Source organism: Oncorhynchus mykiss, chromosome 30, assembly GCF_057628025.1.
Source record: "Oncorhynchus mykiss isolate SJ-2025 chromosome 30, ASM5762802v1, whole genome shotgun sequence".
Lineage (NCBI taxonomy): Eukaryota > Metazoa > Chordata > Actinopteri > Salmoniformes > Salmonidae > Oncorhynchus > Oncorhynchus mykiss.
The window spans coordinates 8729065-8752201 of NC_143051.1; the positions used below are offsets into that span (position 1 = coordinate 8729065).

At 44.1% G+C, this 23137-nt stretch overlaps 1 protein-coding gene across 2 annotated transcripts; it reads left to right on the forward strand.

Annotated features, from left to right (window-relative positions):
* Positions 1-152: 152 nt before the first annotated feature.
* LOC110489365 (phosphatidylinositol-3-phosphatase SAC1-A) lies at positions 153-23086 on the forward strand. 2 transcript variants are annotated; one of them, XM_036970929.2, is made up of 20 exons: positions 153-1366; positions 2967-3064; positions 3877-3951; positions 4333-4460; positions 8380-8529; positions 10476-10535; positions 10808-10841; positions 12471-12572; positions 12783-12868; positions 15322-15408; positions 15565-15633; positions 16216-16295; positions 16441-16539; positions 16988-17126; positions 17438-17507; positions 18605-18677; positions 19035-19128; positions 19349-19441; positions 19625-19682; positions 19893-23086. In XM_036970929.2, the coding sequence occupies exons 1-20, from the start codon at positions 1338-1340 to the stop codon at positions 20027-20029; spliced, it is 1761 nt and encodes a 586-aa protein (XP_036826824.2). In that variant the 5' UTR covers positions 153-1337; the 3' UTR covers positions 20030-23086. The 2 variants fall into 2 exon arrangements, 1 of the variants encoding a protein (XP_036826824.2); XR_016493482.1 differs by having other exon boundaries at positions 838-1366; positions 16988-17172.
* The last annotated feature ends 51 nt before the right edge of the window (positions 23087-23137 follow it).

Genomic DNA, 23137 nt, shown 5'->3' on the forward strand with positions numbered 1-23137 from the left:
ACTACACAACATACACTTAGTATTACTTTCTTAGCTACAGTATACACATCTCCGTGACATATTACATAATTTATTTAGCAGCATACAATACATTTTTAGATTCCCTGTGTCATCAAAGTCTGTAATTCTCTGGATTGATTGGTGCTTTCAAGACAACTGGGGGAAAAAAATAAATGGAATCATGATGTCATCAGTGATCTTCAGATAGTAGCTCTAGAAAGAGGCGGCAGGTAGCCTAGTGGTTAGAGTGTTGGGCCAGTAACCGAAAGGCTCGAATCACCAAGGTATAAATCTGTCGTTCTGTCCCTGAACAAGGCAGTTAACCCACTGTTCCTAGGTCGTCATTGTGAATAAGAATTGTCTTAAAACTCTCTGGGATAGGCGTCCTACTAGAGGGACAAATTCAAATAAATAATCATAAAAATGATGGATATTAAACATTTAGGTACATACAAGTGTCTTATATTGGTTAAAAACTTAAATTCTTGTTAATCTAACTGCACTGTCCGATATACAGTAGCTATTACAGCTGGGGCCCACATCAAAATATTTTTCCACCGGCACAGGTTTCATTGAGCTAGGCTGAAACACCTGCATTTTGGAGCTGCCTTACTCAAGAAAACAAAAAAGAGACCATGTTTGTATGTGGCTTTATTAACTCAATGATATATATATATATATATATATATACATCGTTTTCAAACTGATATGTGACACCTATTAATGCCAAAATGACATGCAAAACAGGAAAGCCTCCATTTTATAAAAAAAAAAAATGTGGGTCTCAAAACAGGCCCTGCCCCTACATTATTGTAATCCTTTTCTGAATATTCGATGAGGGTTATTGACGTCAATAGCCTGTATTCAACTAGCCTCATGTCATGAATATGCATAAATATCTCGAGACAACTTTGATATGAACTGTTTTTTTCTCAAATTTTCCGGGATGTCACGTGTCCTACTTACATCGTACCAACTTAAGCCTTACGAAACTTATATTCGATCAAATAAACCTCAAGTAGCAAATAAGCCATTTTTTTTGTTTACCAAATTCGACACTCATTGACCGACAAACAAAAACTCCTATGCTTGGAGGGCTTAACAACGAAAAACCGCCACCCGCTGGAGGGAGACTGATTTTCCTCGGAGTTGGGCTTCTCTCTTCCTCTTCCTCTCTAAGACCTCAGTGCACTGAGTTAAAAACAAATGTTTTTAACGTTTTTTAGTCATTTCCCGCAACCAGTAGTGGGCGGCAATACACCATTTCCGGTGTTGTCCGCCGTAAAACACCACCACCGAAGAAGATTATTAAGGTCAGATTGATACAAGAAGTGAAGATGCCGACTGCCTACGAGAGGTTCAATTTGTAAGTATTGTGCTTCACTTTTAAATGTAGTTAAACGACACCGATCAAGTATACTCAATATCAGGTTCACGGTTTCACCCAAAGAGACGTACAGTGGACATGTGTCAATATCTTGTCATGAATTTCAAAATTCGGGTTGACATCAGCTAGTTAGCTTGATTGCCTGCTGTGTGCTAGCTAAGCTAACAATCAATGGCAATCCCGTCTAGAACTCGCTTAAATACCTAGTTAACAAGCTAACTATCTATTTGTCTAGATTAATGGAAACGACGAAATGCCATTAATGTTGTATAAGCAGTTGCCTGTCATTTCAGGTCAGCTTATTAGCTTGTGTAGTTGCAAAAAATATAAATAATAATAACATAATTGTCTTATTGTTTGCTAGTAGATGTGGATAAGCAGCAGGGGATAACAATGACCAGAGATCTGGCCTTTCAGCTATATGATATACAATACATGGAGTAGCCTACAGGGTGGGCAATCAGACCAATCGTATATCAGTCCAAGTTTTGCATAATTTTTTTAATTTTTATGTGCCGTCTTTGTAGTGGGTGTGACAGTTTGCAGGACATATTGGGCAACATTGGGGTGGGGTGCTGAATAGCTGACTAAGTGGCTCAAAACGACAAGTAAATGGGCCAAGTCAGTAGTAGATGTATTACCACAACAATGGTGCTCATGAAGTATTGATGCTGTATCAGAGTTGGCACGGTTAGCTCGTTGAGAATAGGTATCTGCCCATACAATGGCCATGAACAGGTTCTAGCCTACTTTTTCGTGTTAAGTCATGCGAGCAGCTAATTGAAATATGGAGTGGTTGTTATGCCAGCAGTATATCTGGTTGTCCCAGGCTTTCCTGTGGCATGAGAATGTGCTGAAAAACCCCTAACAATAAGGCTTTTGTCTGGCAGCCACTTCTCCTCAGTCCTCACTTATAGCTCAGGGTAGTGCATGATGGCACTCCATTCTACAGACTTTATTGTCGCCCAGAAATGAGGTCACATTTTTCTGGTGCTTGATTTTCAAGCTCTTAAAAAACCTGCAAGCAGGTTAAGTTGTTCAGCCCGTTTTATGCTGCTATAGGAAATCAATCATAGCCAGAGAGAGAGAGAAACACCTTTGTTACACGGTACATTGTTCTTTGCCGTTCCTTTTAGGCCAAAATGTTCTTTGTTTGCACAGGCGTGGATGAGCTGTTGTAGGCTAGGCTTACTTGGCTTTGTGTCATACAAGGCCTCGGCTAAGACAAGTGTTGTGCAATCTTTCTTTCAGTCTCTTGCTGAATGCACCATTTTAAGCCTAATCATTGAAGAGATTCATGCACTACAATACTCACTGACAGGCAGTGGTGTAGAAGAGAGTTGCCTTAATGCAGACAGACAGTTGCAATGCTCAGTCCTCTTGAGCGAACCTGTTTAAATGATCTGACGATGCAGATCTGTTGTGATGTTAAGCTCACATCATTACATGCCATGCTCTCTTGACCCAACATGTCACTGGATGTTCTCTGTAAACCTTCTCCGGGGTGAAGTATTCCCTAGGTACTTCACCCTAGTCCGCAACATACTTGAACCTCATTATTCCCCCTCCCTTCCCACAGGCACACCAGCCCAGAGAAGTTCTACATTGAGGCCTGTGATGACGGGGTGGATGCAGTTCTGGCCATCGACAGGGTGTCCAATGAGATGACCCTGACTGGTAAGACATAGTGCCCACTGTAGCAAAACGCTTTGCAACAGAAAACAAAAATAAGCTTTTCTTATTGGTTGAAATCAGTTTGGTTCCTCCCAGTTTCGGCTTCCATTTGGATTCTAGTGAATACGACGCTGGTGGCTTCAATGGGAAGAGTGTCAACACAAAACAGAACTACGTTGCCGTTGATTGGCGTGAGTCAACAGAGTTCAGGGTCAATACCATTAGAATTCCTGTCAGTTGATATGGACATGAAGATGCTCTGAGTTGCTATGTAAATAGTGGACCCCTGCTCATGGTTCTAACCATGCCTTGACCCTTTTAATGGCTCTGTACGAGTGCCTTGCCTCATTGCCGAGAGGGTTTTTCCTAGGTATCCAATGGAGTTCCTGAAGTGAGGAAGTTATGAATAGTGACCAATGGTGCTGTTTCTGACCGACGTTTTATAGACCGTCCTCTGGGCCACAGAGACATTTAGCTGTTTTTAAAGCTAGTTTGCTGCAGTTCTGCGCGTGTGTCCGTGGCTTACGCTGTGTTCTTATGCTGTCTGAGTGACATTTATTAAACATTTATTTCAAAATCAATTCCATTACCTTTTTGGGAAATGTTGATTCTCCCGGTCTGTCTTATTTTATTTTGGTGATTTGTTAGTTCTCAAAGATTATATTTCAAGATGTATAGATAGCTCCATTATCTTTTCTTCGTATGTTACGGTATGTCTGGTTTGAGTTGTTTTATGTTTTTATACTGAAAGGTTTTACCATCTCGAAAACTAAATGATTAAAGGTGAACCACTGATTTTAGTCTCGTTTCTTTAGGGAAGAAGGATGTTCCGTCGTCAGCCAACACCAGGCCCATCTGTGGCATCATGGGAACTGTCCGCCTGGTGGCAGGTAGGTCCACAGCCTGACAACACTGGGCTGGTCCTGTATATGTTGTCACACAAGATGTAGGACTACCACTTGGTGCGCCCCAACAATATCTCCTTCATTCTGAAGTGTGTACTCGTTCACTACTTGCCACAAATCTAAAAACATTGGATTGGTGGAGTTGTGGCCTAGCCACTAGCGGGTGTTTCCACCATATTCCTTAGAGCAGTAATTTACTTTCAAATGAGTTGGAAGTGAACCAAGTGCACACTTTGGAAGAACGACGAGATCATTTGTACGTCATTTCCATCTTGTCCCACAAGATGTACCCCTGTAACACTGCTACTGTTTAGATATGGGGCTGACCAGGCTGCCAGGTTAACCCATGGATTTCCCCTCTCACAGGGATGTACCTGATTGTCATCACCAAGAAGAGGAATGTGGGCAGCCTCTTGGGTCACGCTGTGTGGAAGGCAGTGGATTTTGACATCATTTCCTACAAAAAGACTGTGCTTCACCTCACTGAGAACCAGGTGACAAACACGCTCTGGCACATTTTTGGGGATATTATGTTTTTGTTATTTAAATTTGTTTGTTTCTAAATCTAGTCTAAAATTAGAGGGGGAGACAGGCAAGTGAGAGGACAGGAAGGGTGGTCGTGTTTATTCAACACCAGTCTCTGGTGGTAAATAACGTATATGTGACTAGCCAGGGTTGTTACCAATTCCAATATGCACCACTGTCAGCTGATTCTGTTTCAGCCTCTTTCTAGATACTGTATGTGTATTCATTGATAGTTGGTGCATGTTATCACTCCATCAGTACACAGGGAGAATTTGGTTAGAATTGATGCTAGTGTTTGCCAAGCAGTAGGGAAAGCACACTCCCATGGAAACAGTCCACAGCCCTGAGGAAATGGCCTATATACCGTGTCTTTGAACTAGCGGGGACCTAGCTACAGTAGCGTTAGGACGGCTAATAGACAGTAGCTTTTGAACTAGAGGGGACCTAGCTACAGTAGCGTTAGGACGGCTAATAGACAGTAGCTTTTGAACTAGAGGGGACCTAGCTACAGTAGCGTTAGGACGGCTAATAGACAGTAGCTTTTGAACTAGCGGGGACCTAGCTACAGTAGCGTTAGGACGGCTAACAGACAGTAGCTTTTGAACTAGAGGGGACCTAGCTACAGTAGCGTTAGGACGGCTAACAGACAGTAGCTTTTGAACTAGAGGGGACCTAGCTACAGTAGCGTTAGGACGGCTAATAGACAGTAGCTTTTGAACTAGAGGGGACCTAGCTACAGTAGCGTTAGGACGGCTAATAGACAGTAGCTTTTGAACTAGAGGGGACCTAGCTACAGTAGCGTTAGGACGGCTAACAGACAGTAGCTTTTGAACTAGAGGGGACCTAGCTACAGTAGCTTTAGGACGGCTAATAGACAGTAGCTTTTGAACTAGAGGGGACCTAGCTACAGTAGCGTTAGGACGGCTAACAGACAGTAGCTTTTGAACTAGAGGGGACCTAGCTACAGTAGCGTTAGGACGGCTAATAGACAGTAGCTTTTGAACTAGAGGGGACCTAGCTACAGTAGCGTTAGGACGGCTAACAGACAGTAGCTTTTGAACTAGAGGGGACCTAGCTACAGTAGCGTTAGCACGGCTAACAGACAGTAGCTTTTGAACTAGAGGGGACCTAGCTACAGTAGCGTTAGGACGGCTAACAGACAGTAGCTTTTGAACTAGAGGGGACCTAGCTACAGTAGCGTTAGGACGGCTAACAGACAGTAGCTTTTGAACTAGAGGGGACCTCCTGTTTCAACAACAAGCTCCTTTGCCTTTATTCCCTACTGTTGGAATCACACAATGACAAAGTTAGTATGTCATTTCAGTGACGCAGGCCATGTACATTATTCATCAAGGCTGGCTATTCCTGTACTGCTAATTGAAAGAGCAGCCTTGGCTTGAGACTGTAAGGTTACATCCCAAATGGTATCCTTATCCCTATACTACTTTTGTAGTGCACTAGAGTCCCATCAAAGGGACTAGGGTGCCGTTTGGGACATAACTTAAGTCACTGTAACTGCCACCGGGGAGTTTATAGACGCACCACAGCACAGTCAGAACAACGCTGGCTAACGGCACGGCTGACTAAGTTTACACTGTATTGCCTTTATTATGGAAAATGGAAGTTGTGTCACCGTTTAAAAAAAAATATATATATTTATATACACGTTTTTGGCCCATACACCACAGCCCTTCAGAGGACAGAAATAAATAAAATAAAAATTTACACTTTTTTTTATTTTGTTGTTACACGTAAACTACACGGATTTGATATGCACTACATGTATGTGGACACCTCCTCGTCGAACATCTCATTCCAAAATCATGGACATTAATATTGTGTTGGTCTCCCCCCCCCCACTTTGCTGCTACAACAGCCTCCACTCTTCTGGGAAGGCGTTCCACTAGATTTTGGAACATTGATGCAGGGACTTGCTTCCATTCAGCCACAAGAGCATTAGTGAGGTCAGACTCTGATGTTGAGCGATTAGGCCTGGCTAGCAGTCGGCGTTCCAATTCATACCAAAGGTGTTCGATGGGGTTGAGGTCAGGGCTCTGTGCATGCCAGTCAAGTTCTTCCATACCGCTCTGTAGCCATTTCTGTATGGTCCTCGCTTTGTGCACGGGGGCATTGTCATGCTGAAACAGGAATGGGCCTTCCCCAAACTGTTGCCACAAAGTTGAAAGTCAAAGGATCATCTAGAATGTCCTTGTATGCTGTAGGTTTCCCTTCACTGGAACTAAGGGGCCTGAACAATTATTCCTCATCCACCAAACTTTACAGTTGGCACTGTGCATTGGCATTGCGCATGGTGATTTTAGGCTTGTATCCGGCTGCTCGGCCTTGGAAAACCATTTTAATGAAGCTCCAGAAGAACACTTGCTGATGTTGTTTCCAGAGGCAGTTTGGAACTCGGTCGTGAGTGTTGCAACAGAGGATATACGTGTTTTTTTTTTTACGCGCTTCAGCACTCGGCGGTCCCGTTCTGTGAGCTTGTGTGGCCTACCACTTTGTGGCTGAGCCGTTGTTTCTCCTAGACGTTTCCACTTTTTACAATAACAGCACTTACAGTTGACCGGGGGCAGCTCTAGCAGGGCAGAAATTTGACTAACTGACTTGTTGGAAAGGTGGCATCCTATGGCGGTGCCACGTTGAAATTCACTGAACTCTTCAATACGGGCCCAGCCTACTGCCAATGTTTGTCTTGTTCTATTTTTATACACCTGTCAGCAACGGGTGTGTCCACATACTACTAGTACATGGTTGTCACACTGTTTACTTGCCATGTAAAGAAAGACCTATATCTTATTAGAAAGGTCAGTGAAAGTTAAGTTTGGACCTAAAATGCTTCAAGCGTTTTAATAGTGGAAACTGGGGCTGGAGATTAGTTTGGAGGTGTTAAGAAACATGTATGATTCCAAATGTCACCCTATTTCCCCATGCAGTGCCCTACATTTGACCAGAGCACCCGGGGCGCGGGGAGAGGAGACAGACTGCACTCACTGGCAAAAACAGGATATTAAAGTGCTGACATATAATGCAGGGAAGCAGCCTTGTAGTGGGTGAGGAGGTAATAGGACGATTCTCGTTTGTATTTCCTTGCATCCTCTCTCCTTGCCGCTTCTCTTCAGAGCGCATTGGAGAAGACCTGAGGAGGAACCTCTTCTCCAATACTGTTGAGAAGGACACAAGCAGATGGGATGTGAGGGATCGCGTAAAGACACTTGGGGAGAAATCCTTGTGGGCGTAGTCGTAGAGTCATTCATGTCCGTCTTCTCTCCCTGGGCTAACTGGCTTAGCATTCAGAATACAGATCCTATTAGACATGTGGAGGGAGGGGCCTTAATGCCTGGGGTTGCTCGGTAGCTGAAGTAAGACACCTGCACCATATAGGGAATAGGCTGCTGTCATTTGGGATGCAGAGATCATTAGTGGTTATGCATCCTAACCTCCACGTGCAGTAAAGCCCTGGGAGGGAGGTGAAGTGGACAAGGTTTAGATGGAAATCTATCAACGGAGGGCTATTGTAATATGTCAATGATGTCATTATCCATGCAATAAGGCCACGTTTTTAAAAAATTATATATATATATATTTTTTTTTAACACACTGGAGTCAATTGAGGCTGTGATACTGCTAATACTGTCAATCTGATTCAAATGTATTTCATTTGTTTATTGGTCACCAAGTAAGATTTTATTTCCATGTTTCTAAAGCATGCTGTTTAATTTCATTAATGAAAACATCCCTGGCTTAACAGCCTCTCTTCTCACACGTCACACTTCACACTTCAAACTCCTACAAACTGCACTGTCATGAGTTGTGCCCAGCCAGCTAATCTATTTTCTCCCCTCCTCTCTTCCTCTCTCTCTCTCTCTCTCTCTCCAGACGCAAGACAACAAGACATTCCTGTCCATGATTAACAACGTGCTGACTACAGATGGATTCTACTTCTGCACTGACTATGACCTGACCCACACCCTCCAGAGACTGGCCGACGTCAGCCACGACTTCCAGGAAATGAGCCTGCTGGAGAGGGTAGGAGAGGAGGGGAGACCTTACATAACCTTCTAGGCTCTTTTGTAGACCTGGAAAGATTGGATATTAGCAATATGGCAAACTATCTACCTCTATCAGAGGGCAGACACTTTTTTTTTTTTTTTTTTTGTGTGTGTGACATTAAGTCCAGCTGTTTTTACTCGACACAAGATAGTTAAATGGAAATGCATCCTAGCAGGAAATTGTCTCATCTATTTTATATGCAATTTTTTTTTGTATAAATCACAGGACAAATTAACAGAACACAGCTAGACGCTGCAGTCTTCACTATATATATATATATATATAGTGCCTTACTTTGAAACATGGTCCATAGGGTGACAGTATGGGGGCAGACGGGGTACGGTATGGGGGCAGACGGGGTACGGTATGGGGGCAGACGGGGTACGGTATGGGGGCAGACGGGGTACGGTATGGGGGCAGACGGGGTACGGTATGGGGGCAGACGGGGTACGGTATGGGGGCAGACGGGGAACGGTATGGGGGCAGACGGGGAACGGTATGGGGGCAGACGGGGAACGGTATGGGGGCAGACGGGGAACGGTATGGGGGCAGACGGGGAACGGTATGGGGGCAGACGGGGAACGGTATGGGGGCAGACGGGGAACGGTATGGGGGCAGACGGGGTACGGTATGGGGGCAGACGGGGTACGGCATGGGGGCAGACGGGGTACGGCATGGGGGCAGACGGGGTACGGCATGGGGGCGGAGGGGGATAGATAGGTACTCCTGTTCCATGTCTAAACTAGGGGCACACATTCTACTCACCAACAAACCAGTTGAACAAGGTTTCATTGGAGAAGAAAGTGAAAATCCTGTACACATTCTGCACATGAGAGTAATGCCTCAGCTGAGACTGAGGGGGGGGGGGGGGTTGAAAAAGTCAAATCTGTGTGTACACGAGGGCAAGGTGACTAGTGTGGTTTACATGCATGGCAGGAGCCCAAACACCACAGTTTGCAGTGGCAGTGACACTCCTCCAATATGGATGAGCCATGGATATCATCTAATGGGACAATACCACAGATAGATGACAGACCACATCCTGTGAAATATCTATTTTAGAAAAACATATTTTGATAATACACTCTGACCTCAGCCTTCGTGGTTGACTTGCTTTGTACGCAGTAGGAGAACTCTGGCCGTGCCCCCCCCCCCCCCCCCCAAAAAAAAACTCTTATGCTCCTAAAATAAGCACTTCATCTAGATTTGAAATAATAGGTTAGTTATAAGCAATAGGCTGGTAGCTTCACCTTGCCCTCGTCTAATCAAAGTAGTGGTTGAAGCTCTTAGGAGAATTGTGCACTGATACATTGGAGAAAGCCTGTATTCCCTTCCCACATGTCTCAGGATAATAGCCTGCGAAAGTTAGCATGTATAGAATGCAATAATTAACTAATATTTGCCATATTTTAACAATTCTCTTGTGCCAGCGTATCGCCACGGCAAACTTTAATAATTGGATGGTGAAACTTGTCAGCCAATTAGAAAAGCGAAGCAATTCAGGCATAAATAATTAGTTTTAAAAAATGATTTTAGCGAGCAGTGGGCACTTAGAATTAGATGTGGAGTTTTGTAGTTATGGAGAAATCACGTACCTTAAAATTGATTTGGCAATCATCATTTTTTTGGGGGGGGGGGGGAACAGTTTCCATCATTTGTCGTCATAAAGAAAGCTCGACAAAATGTAAAAATCCACCCGTCAAACAGATGTTGTACGATCTTTAGAAAAGGTTTCCTATATCTGCCTTTTCCATTTCACGTTGCAGTGATTTATTTATTTTCTTTAATAAATGGAACTCTCAGTCAATGGAAACCTGGCCGTTGTCTGCTAAAACTCAGCGAGTGGAAATAATTTACTGCAGATTGGACAGATTTAAGGAATTGATTGACTCTGACTGACTGATTGGTTCTCGTGTTTCTAGGCAGATCAGAGGTTTGTGTGGAATGGAAGCCTCCTGAGAGAGTTCCTTACCCAGCCGGAGGTGAGTGATATGAAGAGGACATCACAACACCTCCACCTGTTTGCGTTATAATACATTACACATGTCCACAGTCTTCATTCGCTTGTTTTCTTATTCTGACGTACCGGAGGTAATAGTATTAGAATATGGACAAGATAACATCAACCTTACCCCTCTGAAATGGTCTGTTTTAACAAGAACACACTATAGATGACCAGTCTTTTATTCTTTGTTCTAATGTATCTAGTGACAAAGTTTAAAAAAATATATATTATCTTTGTTTCCCTTTTCAGCTCCACAAGTTTGCGATCCCTGTTGTCCATGGCTGTATCCTTTTCACAGTCTTGCTTTGCTCCCACTGATCTTTCTTGTAGTAATAATCAGTGGAACCACATCCGAACATAAGACTTTGAATGGGTCTCTTGAGTGTTTTCAAGAACCAATTTCAACTCTGTGGAACTTAAATCATTCCCATCGGGAACTTTAGAAATCCATTGCAAGGTCACAAATAATAGCGTCCTCCACTTAGCGTACCCAGTACAATGGCGTCCTCCACTTAGCGTACCCAGTACAATGGCGTCCTCCACTTAGCGTACCCAGTACAATGGCGTCCTCCACTTAGCGTACCCAGTACAATGGCGTCCTCCACTTAGCGTACCAAGTACAATGGCGTCCTCCACTTAGCGTACCAAGTACAATAGCATCCCCCACTTAGCGTACCCAGTACAATGGCGTCCTCCACTTAGCGTACCAAGTACAATGGCGTCCTCCACTTAGCGTACCAAGTACAATGGCGTCCTCCACTTAGCGTACCAAGTACAATGGCGTCCTCCACTTAGCGTACCAAGTACAGTGGCATCCTCCACTTAGCGTACCAAGTACAATGGCGTCCTCCACTTAGCGTACCAAGTACAATGGCGTCCTCCACTTAGCGTACCAAGTACAATAGCATCCCCCACTTAGCGTACCCAGTACAATGGCGTCCTCCACTTAGCGTACCAAGTACAATGGCGTCCTCCACTTAGCGTACCAAGTACAATGGCGTCCTCCACTTAGCGTACCAAGTACAATGGCGTCCTCCACTTAGCGTACCAAGTACAATGGCGTCCTCCACTTAGCGTACCAAGTACAATGGCGTCCTCCACTTAGCGTACCAAGTACAATGGCGTCCTCCACTTAGCGTACCAAGTACAATGGCGTCCTCCACTTAGCGTACCAAGTACAATGGCGTCCTCCACTTAGCGTACCAAGTACAGTAGCGTCCTCCACTTAGCGTACCAAGTACAATGGCGTCCTCCACTTAGCGTACCAAGTACAATGGCGTCCTCCACTTAGCGTACCAAGTACAATGGCGTCCTCCACTTAGCGTACCAAGTACAATGGCGTCCTCCACTTAGCGTACCAAGTACAATGGCGTCCTCCACTTAGCGTACCAAGTACAATAGCGTCCTCCACTTAGCGTACCAAATACAATGGCGTCCTCCACTTAGCGTACCAAGTACAATGGCGTCCTCCACTTAGCGTACCCAGTACAATGGCGTCCTCCACTTAGCGTACCCAGTACAATGGCGTCCTCCACTTAGCGTACCCAGTACAATGGCGTCCTCCACTTAGCGTACCCAGTACCATGGCGTCCTCCACTTAGCGTACCCAGTACCATGGCGTCCTCCACTTAGCGTACCATGGCGTCCCCCACTTAGCGTACCCAGTACCATGGCGTCCCCCACTTAGCGTACCCAGTACCATGGCGTCCACCACTTAGCGTACCCAGTACCATGGCGTCCTCCACTTGGGATAAGTCTCAAATGGCACCCTATTCCTTATATAGGGCACTTATTTTGCCCTGATCAGTAGTGGTGCACTATATAGGGAATAGGGTGCCATTTTGGACGTGATCTTGGTACAATTTGGCCTGATGTAGCAGTGTGTTCTGTGAGGTCCTTGACCCTGATCCAGTCATCGTGATGAAACCGTGTCGTGTCAACGGGAAGATCTTTGAATGGATCCTCATCTCCAGGAGGAGCTGCTTCAGGGCTGGGGTCAGGTACTACGTCAGAGGTAAGACACGGGTCACGTCCCGATTGGCACCTTGTTCCCTATGTAGCGCACTACTTTTGACCAGGGTTCATTGGGCTCTGGTCAAAAGTAGTGCACTATATAGGGAATAGGGTGCCAATTGGGATGGAACCATGGTACTGAGCAGCACTACTGGCATGTTGAATAGGTAATAATCATTCTCTCATTATTTGTTTTTTTTTCCCCCCTCAGGTATCGATTCTGAGGGCCACGCTGCTAACTTTGTGGAGACTGAGCAAATAGTCCTGTACAATGGAGGAAGGGCTTCATTCGTACAGGTGAGTAGTTGTGGTGCTCGCAGCAATGGTAGTGTTAGCAGTGGCAGCTCCGGCAGTGGCAGCTCCGGCAGTGGCAGCTCCGGCAGTGGCAGCTCCGGCAGTGGCAGCTCCGGCAGTGGCAGCTCCGGCAGTGGCAGCTCCGGCAGTGGCAGCTCCGGCAGTGGCAGCTCCGGCAGTGGCAGCTCCGGCAGTGGCAGCTCCGGCAGTGGCAGCTCCGGCAGTGGCAGCTCTGGCAGTGGCAGCTCTGGCAGTGGCAGCTCTGGCAGTGGCAGCTCTGGCAGTGGCAGCTCTGGCAGTGGCAGCTCTGGCAGTGGCAGCTCTGGCAGTGGCAGCTCTGGCAGTGGCAGCTCTGGCAGTGGCAGCTCTGGCAGTGGCAGCTCTGGCAGTGGCAGCTCTGGCAGTGGCAGCTCCGGCAGTGGCAGCTCCGGCAGTGGCAGCTCCGGCAGGGGAAGAGGTGGTAGTGTTAGATGGCGGTTTAGGAATAGTCTGGGAGAGAACGTATAGCCCTAGGCGATGCTGTTGGTTCATTGATTGTGCAGGGCGGCAGGGTAGCCTAGTGGTTAGAGCGTTGGACTAGTAACCGGAAGGTTGCAAGTTCAAATCCCTGAGCTGACAAGGTGCAAATCTGTCATTCTGCCCCTGAACAGGCAGTTAACCCACTGTTCCTAGGCCATCATTGAAAATAAGAATTTGTTCTTAACTGACTTGCCTAGTTAAATAAAGATTAAATAAAATAAAAAACACTAAGCCTACAATTATAGTGAATTTGTATTTTATTTTGAAAAGCCTACTTACTATAGGGCATTTTTTTACATTTTAATAATTAATTGGGTGACCCATTACCTTTTAGCCATATAGAATATCTCACCATGTGTTCCCATCTCCTCCTCTCTCCTTTATTAATTTCTGCAGTATGCAGTGGGGCTATCAACAGTTTAATGAAATATGTTTCGTTGTGAAAACAACATGTTACTATCAATGTTCCCGAACAGATTTCACTTGGTTTCCCAAAATGTAAGCACTGGGTAGCTGCAGGAGCATGGTTGGAGAGATCATGGCACACAGAATATCACCTGTCACGCAGCGAGAGCATGAACCTCAAACAGTGGTTTACACACAGAGTGAACGAAGTGTTCTTAGATTTATTTCTCAACTGCTCATATTCCGTACGGCTCCGTTATAAAACCGGGGTAGCCTACCCGGCGTCATGGTAAACAGATACGCGGGAAAACGTGCTGCCTCCATTCGGCTATTGGAGTGTATTCAGATAACATGTATTTCATCTCTTGTTCCTGCCCACTTAATAACGGGCCATTCGAAATCAAAACTAGTTGTATGTATTAGTAAAGACTAGATTAAATTGAGAATAGTCTGATGGGAGGGCCTCCCGGGTGGTTAAGGGCGCTGTACTGCAGCGCCAGCTGTGCCATCAGAGACTCTGGGTTCGCGCCCAGGCTCTATCGTAACCGGCTGCGACCGGGAGGTCCGTGGGGCGACGCACAATTGGCCTAGCATCGTCCGGGGAGGGTTTGGCAGGTAGGGATGTCCTTGTCTCATCGCGCACCAGTGACTCCTGTGGCGGACCGGGCACAGTGCGCGCTAGCCAAGGTTGCCAGGTGCACGGTGTTTCCTCCGACACATTGGTGCGGCTGACTTCCGGGTTGGATGCGCGCTGTGTAAAGAAGCAGTGCGGCTTGGTTGGGTTGTGTATCGGAGGACGCATGACTTTCAACCTTCGTCTCTCCCGAGCCCGTACGGGTGTTGTAGCGATGAGACAAGGTAGTAAGTAGCTACTAAAAAACTATTGGATACCACGAATTTGGGGCGAGAAAGGGGTCAAATTTAAAAAAATATTAAAAAAGAGAATAGGCTGATGGGTAAAAATATGATCATCCGTGCAGCCTGAGGCAAAGAACAGATCACAAGCTTTAAAAAATAATCATCAACAGCATTCATGCTAAGTTCAAATCTATTCTTCTTCTTGCTATAAAATCATAGAAAATAATGGTGCTGGACTTATAAGGATATCTAGTCTGCTAAATGAACCAGCATACAGCCATATAACATACAGCAGACCAATTAATGTTCTGTTTTAAGTAAATATATATATATTTTTTTCATATAATGCTTCTTTAGACCGGACTAAAGTAATGGATTTATTTTGATGGTGTATATTAAATTGATCTATTAGACTTTTATTTTTTTTTTAATGTATATTTTCCAAAGGTGTGCATCAGCTGCTTTTATTGATTCAGCTTATATGCATGGAGGCCTTATATGCATGGAGGCCTGGAGATGCTCAACGTGTTTATGTCAATTACCGTGAGACCGGCAGTCTTTTGCATGACAGTAACCGGCTGGCAAAATTGAAAGACCTCCACAACCCTACTCTGAACCAATACAGAGAAATAAGAGTTTATTTTATTTTATTTTTTAATGTTTTCTGTCCACAGACACGAGGCTCCATGCCCTTCTTCTGGTCTCAGAGACCCAACCTGAAATACAAGCCCAAACCACTGATCAGCAAGAACACCAATCACGTAAGGGCTTTCATATGTTCTGGCAGCTTTCCCCTCTTATCTATTGCACTATTTGTCTAGTCAGTATAACAGGTCAAAGGTTAGGTAAACCCACTCTGTGGATCTCCTGTCGACCAAATCCTCAATTAACTAATTCTCCCTCAACTGTCTTCCTAGATGGATGGTTTCCAGAGGCATTTTGACTCCCAGGTCCTCATCTATGGAAAGCAAACCATTCTGAACCTGGTAGGACCCTCTTTTTTTTTTTTTTTTTTTTTTTTTTTTTTTAAGCCTCACGATGGCTAAAACAAATCCCTGTCAAAGCATTGTGAAAGAGAAGCATTAGAAGGATTTATATACACTAAACAAAAGTATAAACCCAACATGCAACAAGGTCCATTACAGGTGCACCTGTAATGATCATGCTGTTTAATCAGCATCTTGATATGCCACACCTGTCAGGTGGATGGGGTTATCTTGGCAAAGGAGAAATGTTCACTGACAGGGATGTATAAACCATTTTGGTAACATTTGAGAGAAATAAGCTTTTTGTGCAGTATGGGACAGTTCTGGGATCATTTATTTCAGCTCATGAAACATGGGACAAACAATTAACATGTTGCTTTTTTAAAATATATATATATATATATATATATATATATATATATATATATATATATATATATATATATATATATATATATATATATATATATATATATATATATATATATATATATATATATATATATATATATATATATATATTTTTTTTTTAACCATTTTTGTTCAGAGAAAGATGGTGTTTTTTCCCCCTCCTTCCTCCAGATCAACCAGAAGGGTTCAGAGAAGCCACTGGAGCAAGCCTTTGCCAAGATGGTGTCTGGCATGGAGAACGGCATGATCAAGTAAGACCCAAACACCGCACTCCTGAACACCCTCTCACCCATCGCCTTATCATTTCTATGATTTTTTTATACAATTTTTTTTAGGTGAATGGGTTCATTGATGGACGGATCTAACACATCCACTCGTTGTTTCTTATGACTGCAGGTACGTAGCATTTGACTTCCACAAGGAGTGCAGTGGGATGAGATGGGATCGTCTGAATATCCTGGTGGACAATGTGGCTGAGACACAAGATGAATACAGGTATTACTCTCCTATATTGACAATAAGCTGCTAGTCTACACCCACAACCATACAAGACTCGGGTTAATGTTCTTTAGCAAGACGATAGGCATATGAATACAGACGAGGCTAATTGTCTTCTCCTCTGCCCTTTATCTCTGGTCTGTCTTCATGGTACAATGCCAGTGATTACATTACAGTCAGTGACTTCTGAAATTCCTCTGGGCATATGAGTTTTCCCAGGCTGCATCCCAAGTGGCAGCCTATTCCCTTCCATTGGGGCTCAAGTAGATGGTTCACTATATAGGGAATAGGGTGCCATTTGGGACTCCTCTAGCCTTCTGTAGCCCCTCTGTTGTCTCCCTGCAGAGGGAGTGGTAGGTGTTGTTCCAACTTTACAGTGCTGTCACTGGCTCCGTGGATATGTGTTCTCCTAGCCTTGTCTCCTGACTCCTCTGTCTGTCTGCAGCTACTTCATGGTCGACACGGCGGGGAAGGTGTTGTCCCAGCAGAAGGGGACGTTCCGCAGTAACTGCATGGACTGTCTGGACCGTACCAATGTCATCCAGAGCATGCTGGCCCGCCGTTCCATACAGTCCCAGCTTCAGGTAGGAAGTCCTCCCGAGCCGGCCTTCCATACAGTCCCAGCTTCAGGTAGGAGCTAGGAGGGTTGCACTCGTTATTACTTGAAACCCCCTTGTTTCACACACTGGGGCGTGATCCTTCTGACCGTTAGATGAGAGAGTTAGAGATGAGAGGCAAAGGGTTGAACAAAGACAACCAGTGGCTACTGTTTCCCACAGTATCATTGCCAGTTTATTTTTGAGAACAAGCTGAATTTACTGAGACCTGTCCCCAGTTCCCAAACCTATCACCTTCTAAATGGTCTTATGTATGCTTGTTTGGTGGTTGTCCACAGAGGATGGGTGTCCTGCATGTGGCCCAGCGGATTGAGGAACAGGCCGATTTTGAGAAGATCTACAAGAATGGTAAGTGGGCCCCGCCCCTCTACAACCTATGAATGGCAGCTTCTTTAGGCCTTTTCACACTGCATTCTCTTAGCCCAGGACTTCTCCTAACCCTTCGTTAAAATCATCCCTGGGCTAAGGAGAGGCTGTCAGCCCTGGGCTAAGGAGAGGCTGTCAGCCCTGGGCTAAGGAGAGGCTGTCAGCCCTGGGCTAAGTGTAGTGTGTGTGTACGCAGCTTTTGAGTGTCATGAGGCGGCAGGTAGCCTAGTGGTTTGAGCGTTGGTTAGTCACCGAACGGTTGCAAGATCGAATCCCTGAGCTGACAAGGTAAAAATCTGTCGTTCGTTAACCCACTGTTCCTAGGCCGTCATTGTAAATAAGAATTTGTTCTTGACTGATTTGCCGAGTTAAATAAAATATGAAGTTGATCTGTGTGGTCCCTCACACTATTCTCAGGTGACCACATGTCTGAATTGTGTGGGACAGTCCTGCATTTTGTCCTGTAACCAAACAATAATGTCCAGAATAACTACAAAAAGTGTGCTTCTGAGGAAGAGCTTCATATATCCGGTAATTTCCTCAAACGTATGTTCATTAGTTTCTCATTCAACAGATTTTCTGCTACTTCACTGCTGTTTTTTTAAAAGCCTCCCTAACTGTTTTCCATTCCCTGAGAAAAAACAGAAATGTTTCCTTGGCCAAATATTCCCAGCTCCACGTGGTCTCGTTTCTGCATCGCCACATTTTGCGCGAGGCAAAAAGAGTAGGCTACACGCGCGTCAATTAGCTTGTTACGAATTATACCCAACTTGGTGTTTGAGTTGGTTAAATGTCCACTTTTCTCGATACAATGTGTGTGTGTGGGCATAGGCAGACGTTGCAAAGGGAGGATGCATTTGATGTGTATTCTGTAATGATATTTAATGGGACTACTCTGTCGGTACAAACTTTGAGAAATGATGACGTGATTTACAGGGGGATGGGGGTGCTGCCAACACTTTGTATTCGTGCAGGCTACACAGTCCCGCAAAAGCATTCTCTTGTCCCGCATTTTTGGGGTATTTCTCTGCTCACTAATAATGTCTGTCCGTGTTTATATTCTTGTTTCTCTGCGCTAGCTTGGGCTGACAATGCCAACGCATGCGCCAAGCAGTACGCCGGTACGGGAGCCCTGAAGACTGACTTCACAAGGTACTGAACGTCCGTGTGCTGCTGACCTACATGTCTTCAGACACTATGCTTGCGACTGTTGAAGGTCAACTGTTGGTTGCGCGGCTTCAATTTGAGGTCCCTTGTGCTTTAATTTATATGTGGACTTTCTAGGTACTAGCTGGTTGGTGTGTACAAGTAGTACAAGTTGACCATGAGATGTAGTGTGTTGATGGTTGTTATTTCTCCAACACCAGATTGATGCCATTCAATTAGTATTGCTATGTGGACAAAATGGCAGACTATCTCTGTATTTCTGGTTATTTGTGACGTGTGTCACTTGTCCTTGTTGTGGAGAGTTTGTGTTGACGGTGGTGTCTGTTTCTTGTCCTTCATCAGGACAGGGAAGAGGACCCAGATGGGTCTGGTGATGGACGGCGTGAACTCTGCCATCCGTTACTACAAGAATAACTTCTCTGACGGTTTCAGACAAGTACGTCTGTTTTTTAAGGTCTAGAAAAAGGACATTAAATAATTTAGTGAACTACTACTACTACGTAAGGTAGTCGGTAATAAATGATTATATCAGATATCTACTGTATAGTTGAGAAGTCTTTCCATAGACCAATATTGCTTTCTTCGTTTCTGTTTTTGCTTTGTTAGTTGTCGGCTCGTTTGTTGCTCAAAAGGGTACGTGTGTTTCTTGTCTCCAGGATTCCATTGATTTGTTCCTTGGAAACTATGCTGTTGACGAAACGGACGGCCCCACTCCACTCCGTATCCAGAAGGACTGGAAGTTCCTCACGGTCAGTTGCATCCCCATTACTGCTGAGAGATGGAGACCGGTATCATCATAGGAGTCAGGAGATGCATTTTTTGGGGATGTCCAGACTGATCAGTCATGTTTTGTCATTCACTTTACATGACTACATCTCTGGTCCTCTCCTCCCATTCTAATATGGAGTTCTGTATGTTATCTTTGCTTGCAGCTGCCCATCATCATGGTGGTCGCGTTCTCCATGTGTATCATCTGTCTCCTCATGGCTGGTAAGAAAACCACTGTTCATCTGACAAGTCAATTTTAGCCTTTTAACGCTAGCTCTACTAACCTCAGGACGCTAGGGCATGCTAGCTTGTTCTGGTCATGTCTATATCCATCAAATGTGTTCATATCTGGTCACAAAAAAAATCACTGTTTCTTTCTGTATATCTTTTGTGTACTTTATTGGTTGTTCTCATGTCCCCCCTCTTTCCCAGGTGACACGTGGACTGAGACCCTGGCCTATGTGTTGTTCTGGGGCGCTGCTGCCGCCGTCACGGCTGCTGTCATCGTCTTCAACGGCCGCGACTTTGTGGACGCCCCCAAACTGGTGCAGAAAGAGAAGATGGACTGAACCTGTGTGTATGTGGAAAGCAGCTCGGCTCAGCAGACTCCTATACCTCTTAATTCAACTCTTCCTCTTCTTCCTCCCGGCTGCTCGAGGCTCGGACTCTGCACATAACTGCTCTAGGGGGCGGCATCCCAAATGGCACCCTATTCCCTATATAGTGCACTTTAATGGGGTGCCATTTGGGATGTAGCCTTATAGTTTCTATTGGGGCTTCTATTCTAACCCTGAACTCCTGTTTATCAGGCAGCAAACCCGTTGAGCTGAACTGTAGTCTCCTATCAGACTCTCTCACCTCCTTCACTTTCCAGGCCATCATCCTATTCCACATTTCTTAGATCATGGTGTTTCATTTATTTTGTTGTCTGGTGTTGGAGAGGGTTGGTGGTTGGTGTAGTCGGCCGACCGTGGTGACGGTTTAACCAACTTAAGGCACACAGGGTTATTAGAGTTCTCTGAAAACACGTCATAACTTCAGTGAATTGCAGGAGAATTCTTCATTTTCCACTAAGGCAACTTAAACAAGAATATTCATGTAATACATTAATGAATGGTTTCTTTGGTTTAACTTTTGTTTACTGTAATTTAATAAAATGCAATTATGTATTTTAAACTAGAAATCCACAGAGAAACGGTTGGCATTTTCACAGGCACTAGAATGACTGGGGTACATTGTTCAGAAAGATAACATGTTTTGGTTGTCCTATTGAACGTGATAAGCCTTACTAAACTCATTTAAAAAAGCGCTATACAACTAAACTAGCTAGTCATCCTAGAGAAGAATGACGTGGGGGGGGGGGGGAATGTCTTCCTACTATGAACATAATCATGTATAGTATTTATGATTCTATTTATAAGTAAGGGTTTTGTGCTTGTCTTACCATCTTAGTTTTGCACTTTGGGTGAACATCTAAGAAGTTGCACATAGTATTTGATCTGAGAGGTGTGAAATCTTTCAATGTTCATTCATTGTTGGTTGTAGTGGTCATTATACCAGTGTTCTCCAACCCTGTTCCCGGAGAGCTACAGTCCTGTAAGTTCATTCCAACCCTTACCTAGCTCACCTATTAGCTGGTTGATCAGCTGAATCAGGTTCGTTACAACTGGGGTTGGAGCAAAAACCTGCAGGAGGGTAGCTCTCCGGGAACAGGGTTGGAGAGCCCTGCGCTAATACCGTAGTTGTCATGTGGTGGCCATTTTCCAGCTGTTTATAATAACCTTGTCTTGTCCGTGTGTTCTAGTTGACGTCTCACACGTTTTTGAAGTGTTATCTTGCTGAGGGTTTTCCCCCTAGCACTACTAAAACCCTCAGTGGATTGAGTTTCATACTCCTGCTCTAGATCGGTGTTTTCCAAACCTGGTCCTCCAGTACCCCCAACAGTAAACACTATTGAAACCCTTTACAAGCACACTTGATTCAACTAATCGTCAAGCCCATCAATGAGTTGAACGAGGTGTGTTTGTAGCCCTTGACAATTCAACTGTACTGTTGGTGGACCAGGGTTGGAAAACACTGATTTTTAGATACTGCCTTAACAAGCTCGCCCCACAATGGATGACGGGGTGGACTTAAGATAATCGTTCCTTATTCTCATGAATATGATTGCGTATGATTAATGGTTTTCAGGGTGTTTCCAGATGTACTGTATTCATTAGAGATTGTATTGTAGACTGTTTATGTTGCTATGCCTTTCTGTGCCTGCTTTCCAGCTTGGATTTCGATCTTGCATTCATAATACAGAAGTAGTTGTCATGGTGTAAATATTCTAGAACAGAATTGCAATTCCATTGCTCATTTAGAATGTGTTTGTAGTAAATCACTGGCAGATTACAATAAGCAGTTTTAGATCTTTAGCTAAGTTAGAATCATGTTGATATGCTAGAACTGTTTTATTCAAGCTGGGCAGTGGTAACACCAGAGGGGAGGACCAACTCAAGCTTGTCTACTGTGCTACCGTTATGCGTTTCCATGAACATATCCTTGTAATTATATAAACTGTATATTTTACATTAAGATTGTATGCTGAGCACTTAGTTGCAGATACTAAATGTAAAGATCAAGCAGTGGTTCTTTGTTTTTCTTCTTTCTGGATGAGACTTTAGAAGAAGTGTTTCGTGTGAGTCAACAAGAGCATTTTTTTTTTAAGGTGTATGATTTTGCCTGGTGAATATTTCTGTTTTTATATGGGGATTGGAAACTATCTTGGGCTTATGTTTTGAATGTCTTTTTTGGAATATGGTTGTTGTATTCATGATGTGGTAGTGGATAATATTTTTTTTTTAATTATCTCCTTTCCTCATCACCATTCCTTGGTTGTTTATTCAAAACCCTGAACATTCATTTCCTATGACCATAATACATTTGAACTGGACTGTGATGTAGCCTGGTCCCAGATCTGTTTTTGCTCTAATGCCAGTCCTTGTCATGACAATGGGTGACCATGGAATTTGCATGATAGCACAAACAGACTGGAACCCAGGCTAGCTTTGAAGATTCTGGCTAGTAAATCAACTGAGGTCAGTTGTACACACATGGTCAAGTCTCATGACTTTTTTTTTTTTTTTTTTCATTTTGCAAATGTAAGTGGCAGGCTGTTACTATGAAACTAGTGATTTATCGTCACGTGCTGTGACATTGGTTTGCTAGAAAGACCATATTCCCAGTTGGTGCCGTGTAACGTCAGAATGTAAAAAGAAAATGACATCCTTCAAAAATTGTTACTGAGTGGTTCAGCGGTATGACAGGATCAGTAGCTTACTACAGTTTAAAAAACTTAACCATGTGATGTTATACTTTTGCAATCCGATTGGCTATAACCTAAACAAAGTTAGATATTTAACTCGCAATGTAATTTAGAGGGTAGTCGCAGATGTCCTATTTTCATAATGAATGGTCAAATACCTGAAGATAGGATAGCCTATCCTCTTGTCCGAGAACTAGGCGATGACCTTGCTGTGAATGCAATTATGTAAACTGTCAATTGACACATTATTCCCCACTTTGTAATTCCATGTGAGGTTTATGGATGATTTATCAATAAACGACTATTTAAAAAAAAAAAATGTTTCGTGTTCAATTTAAATATTTTTTAAAACATTTTTGGCGTGAGTGGT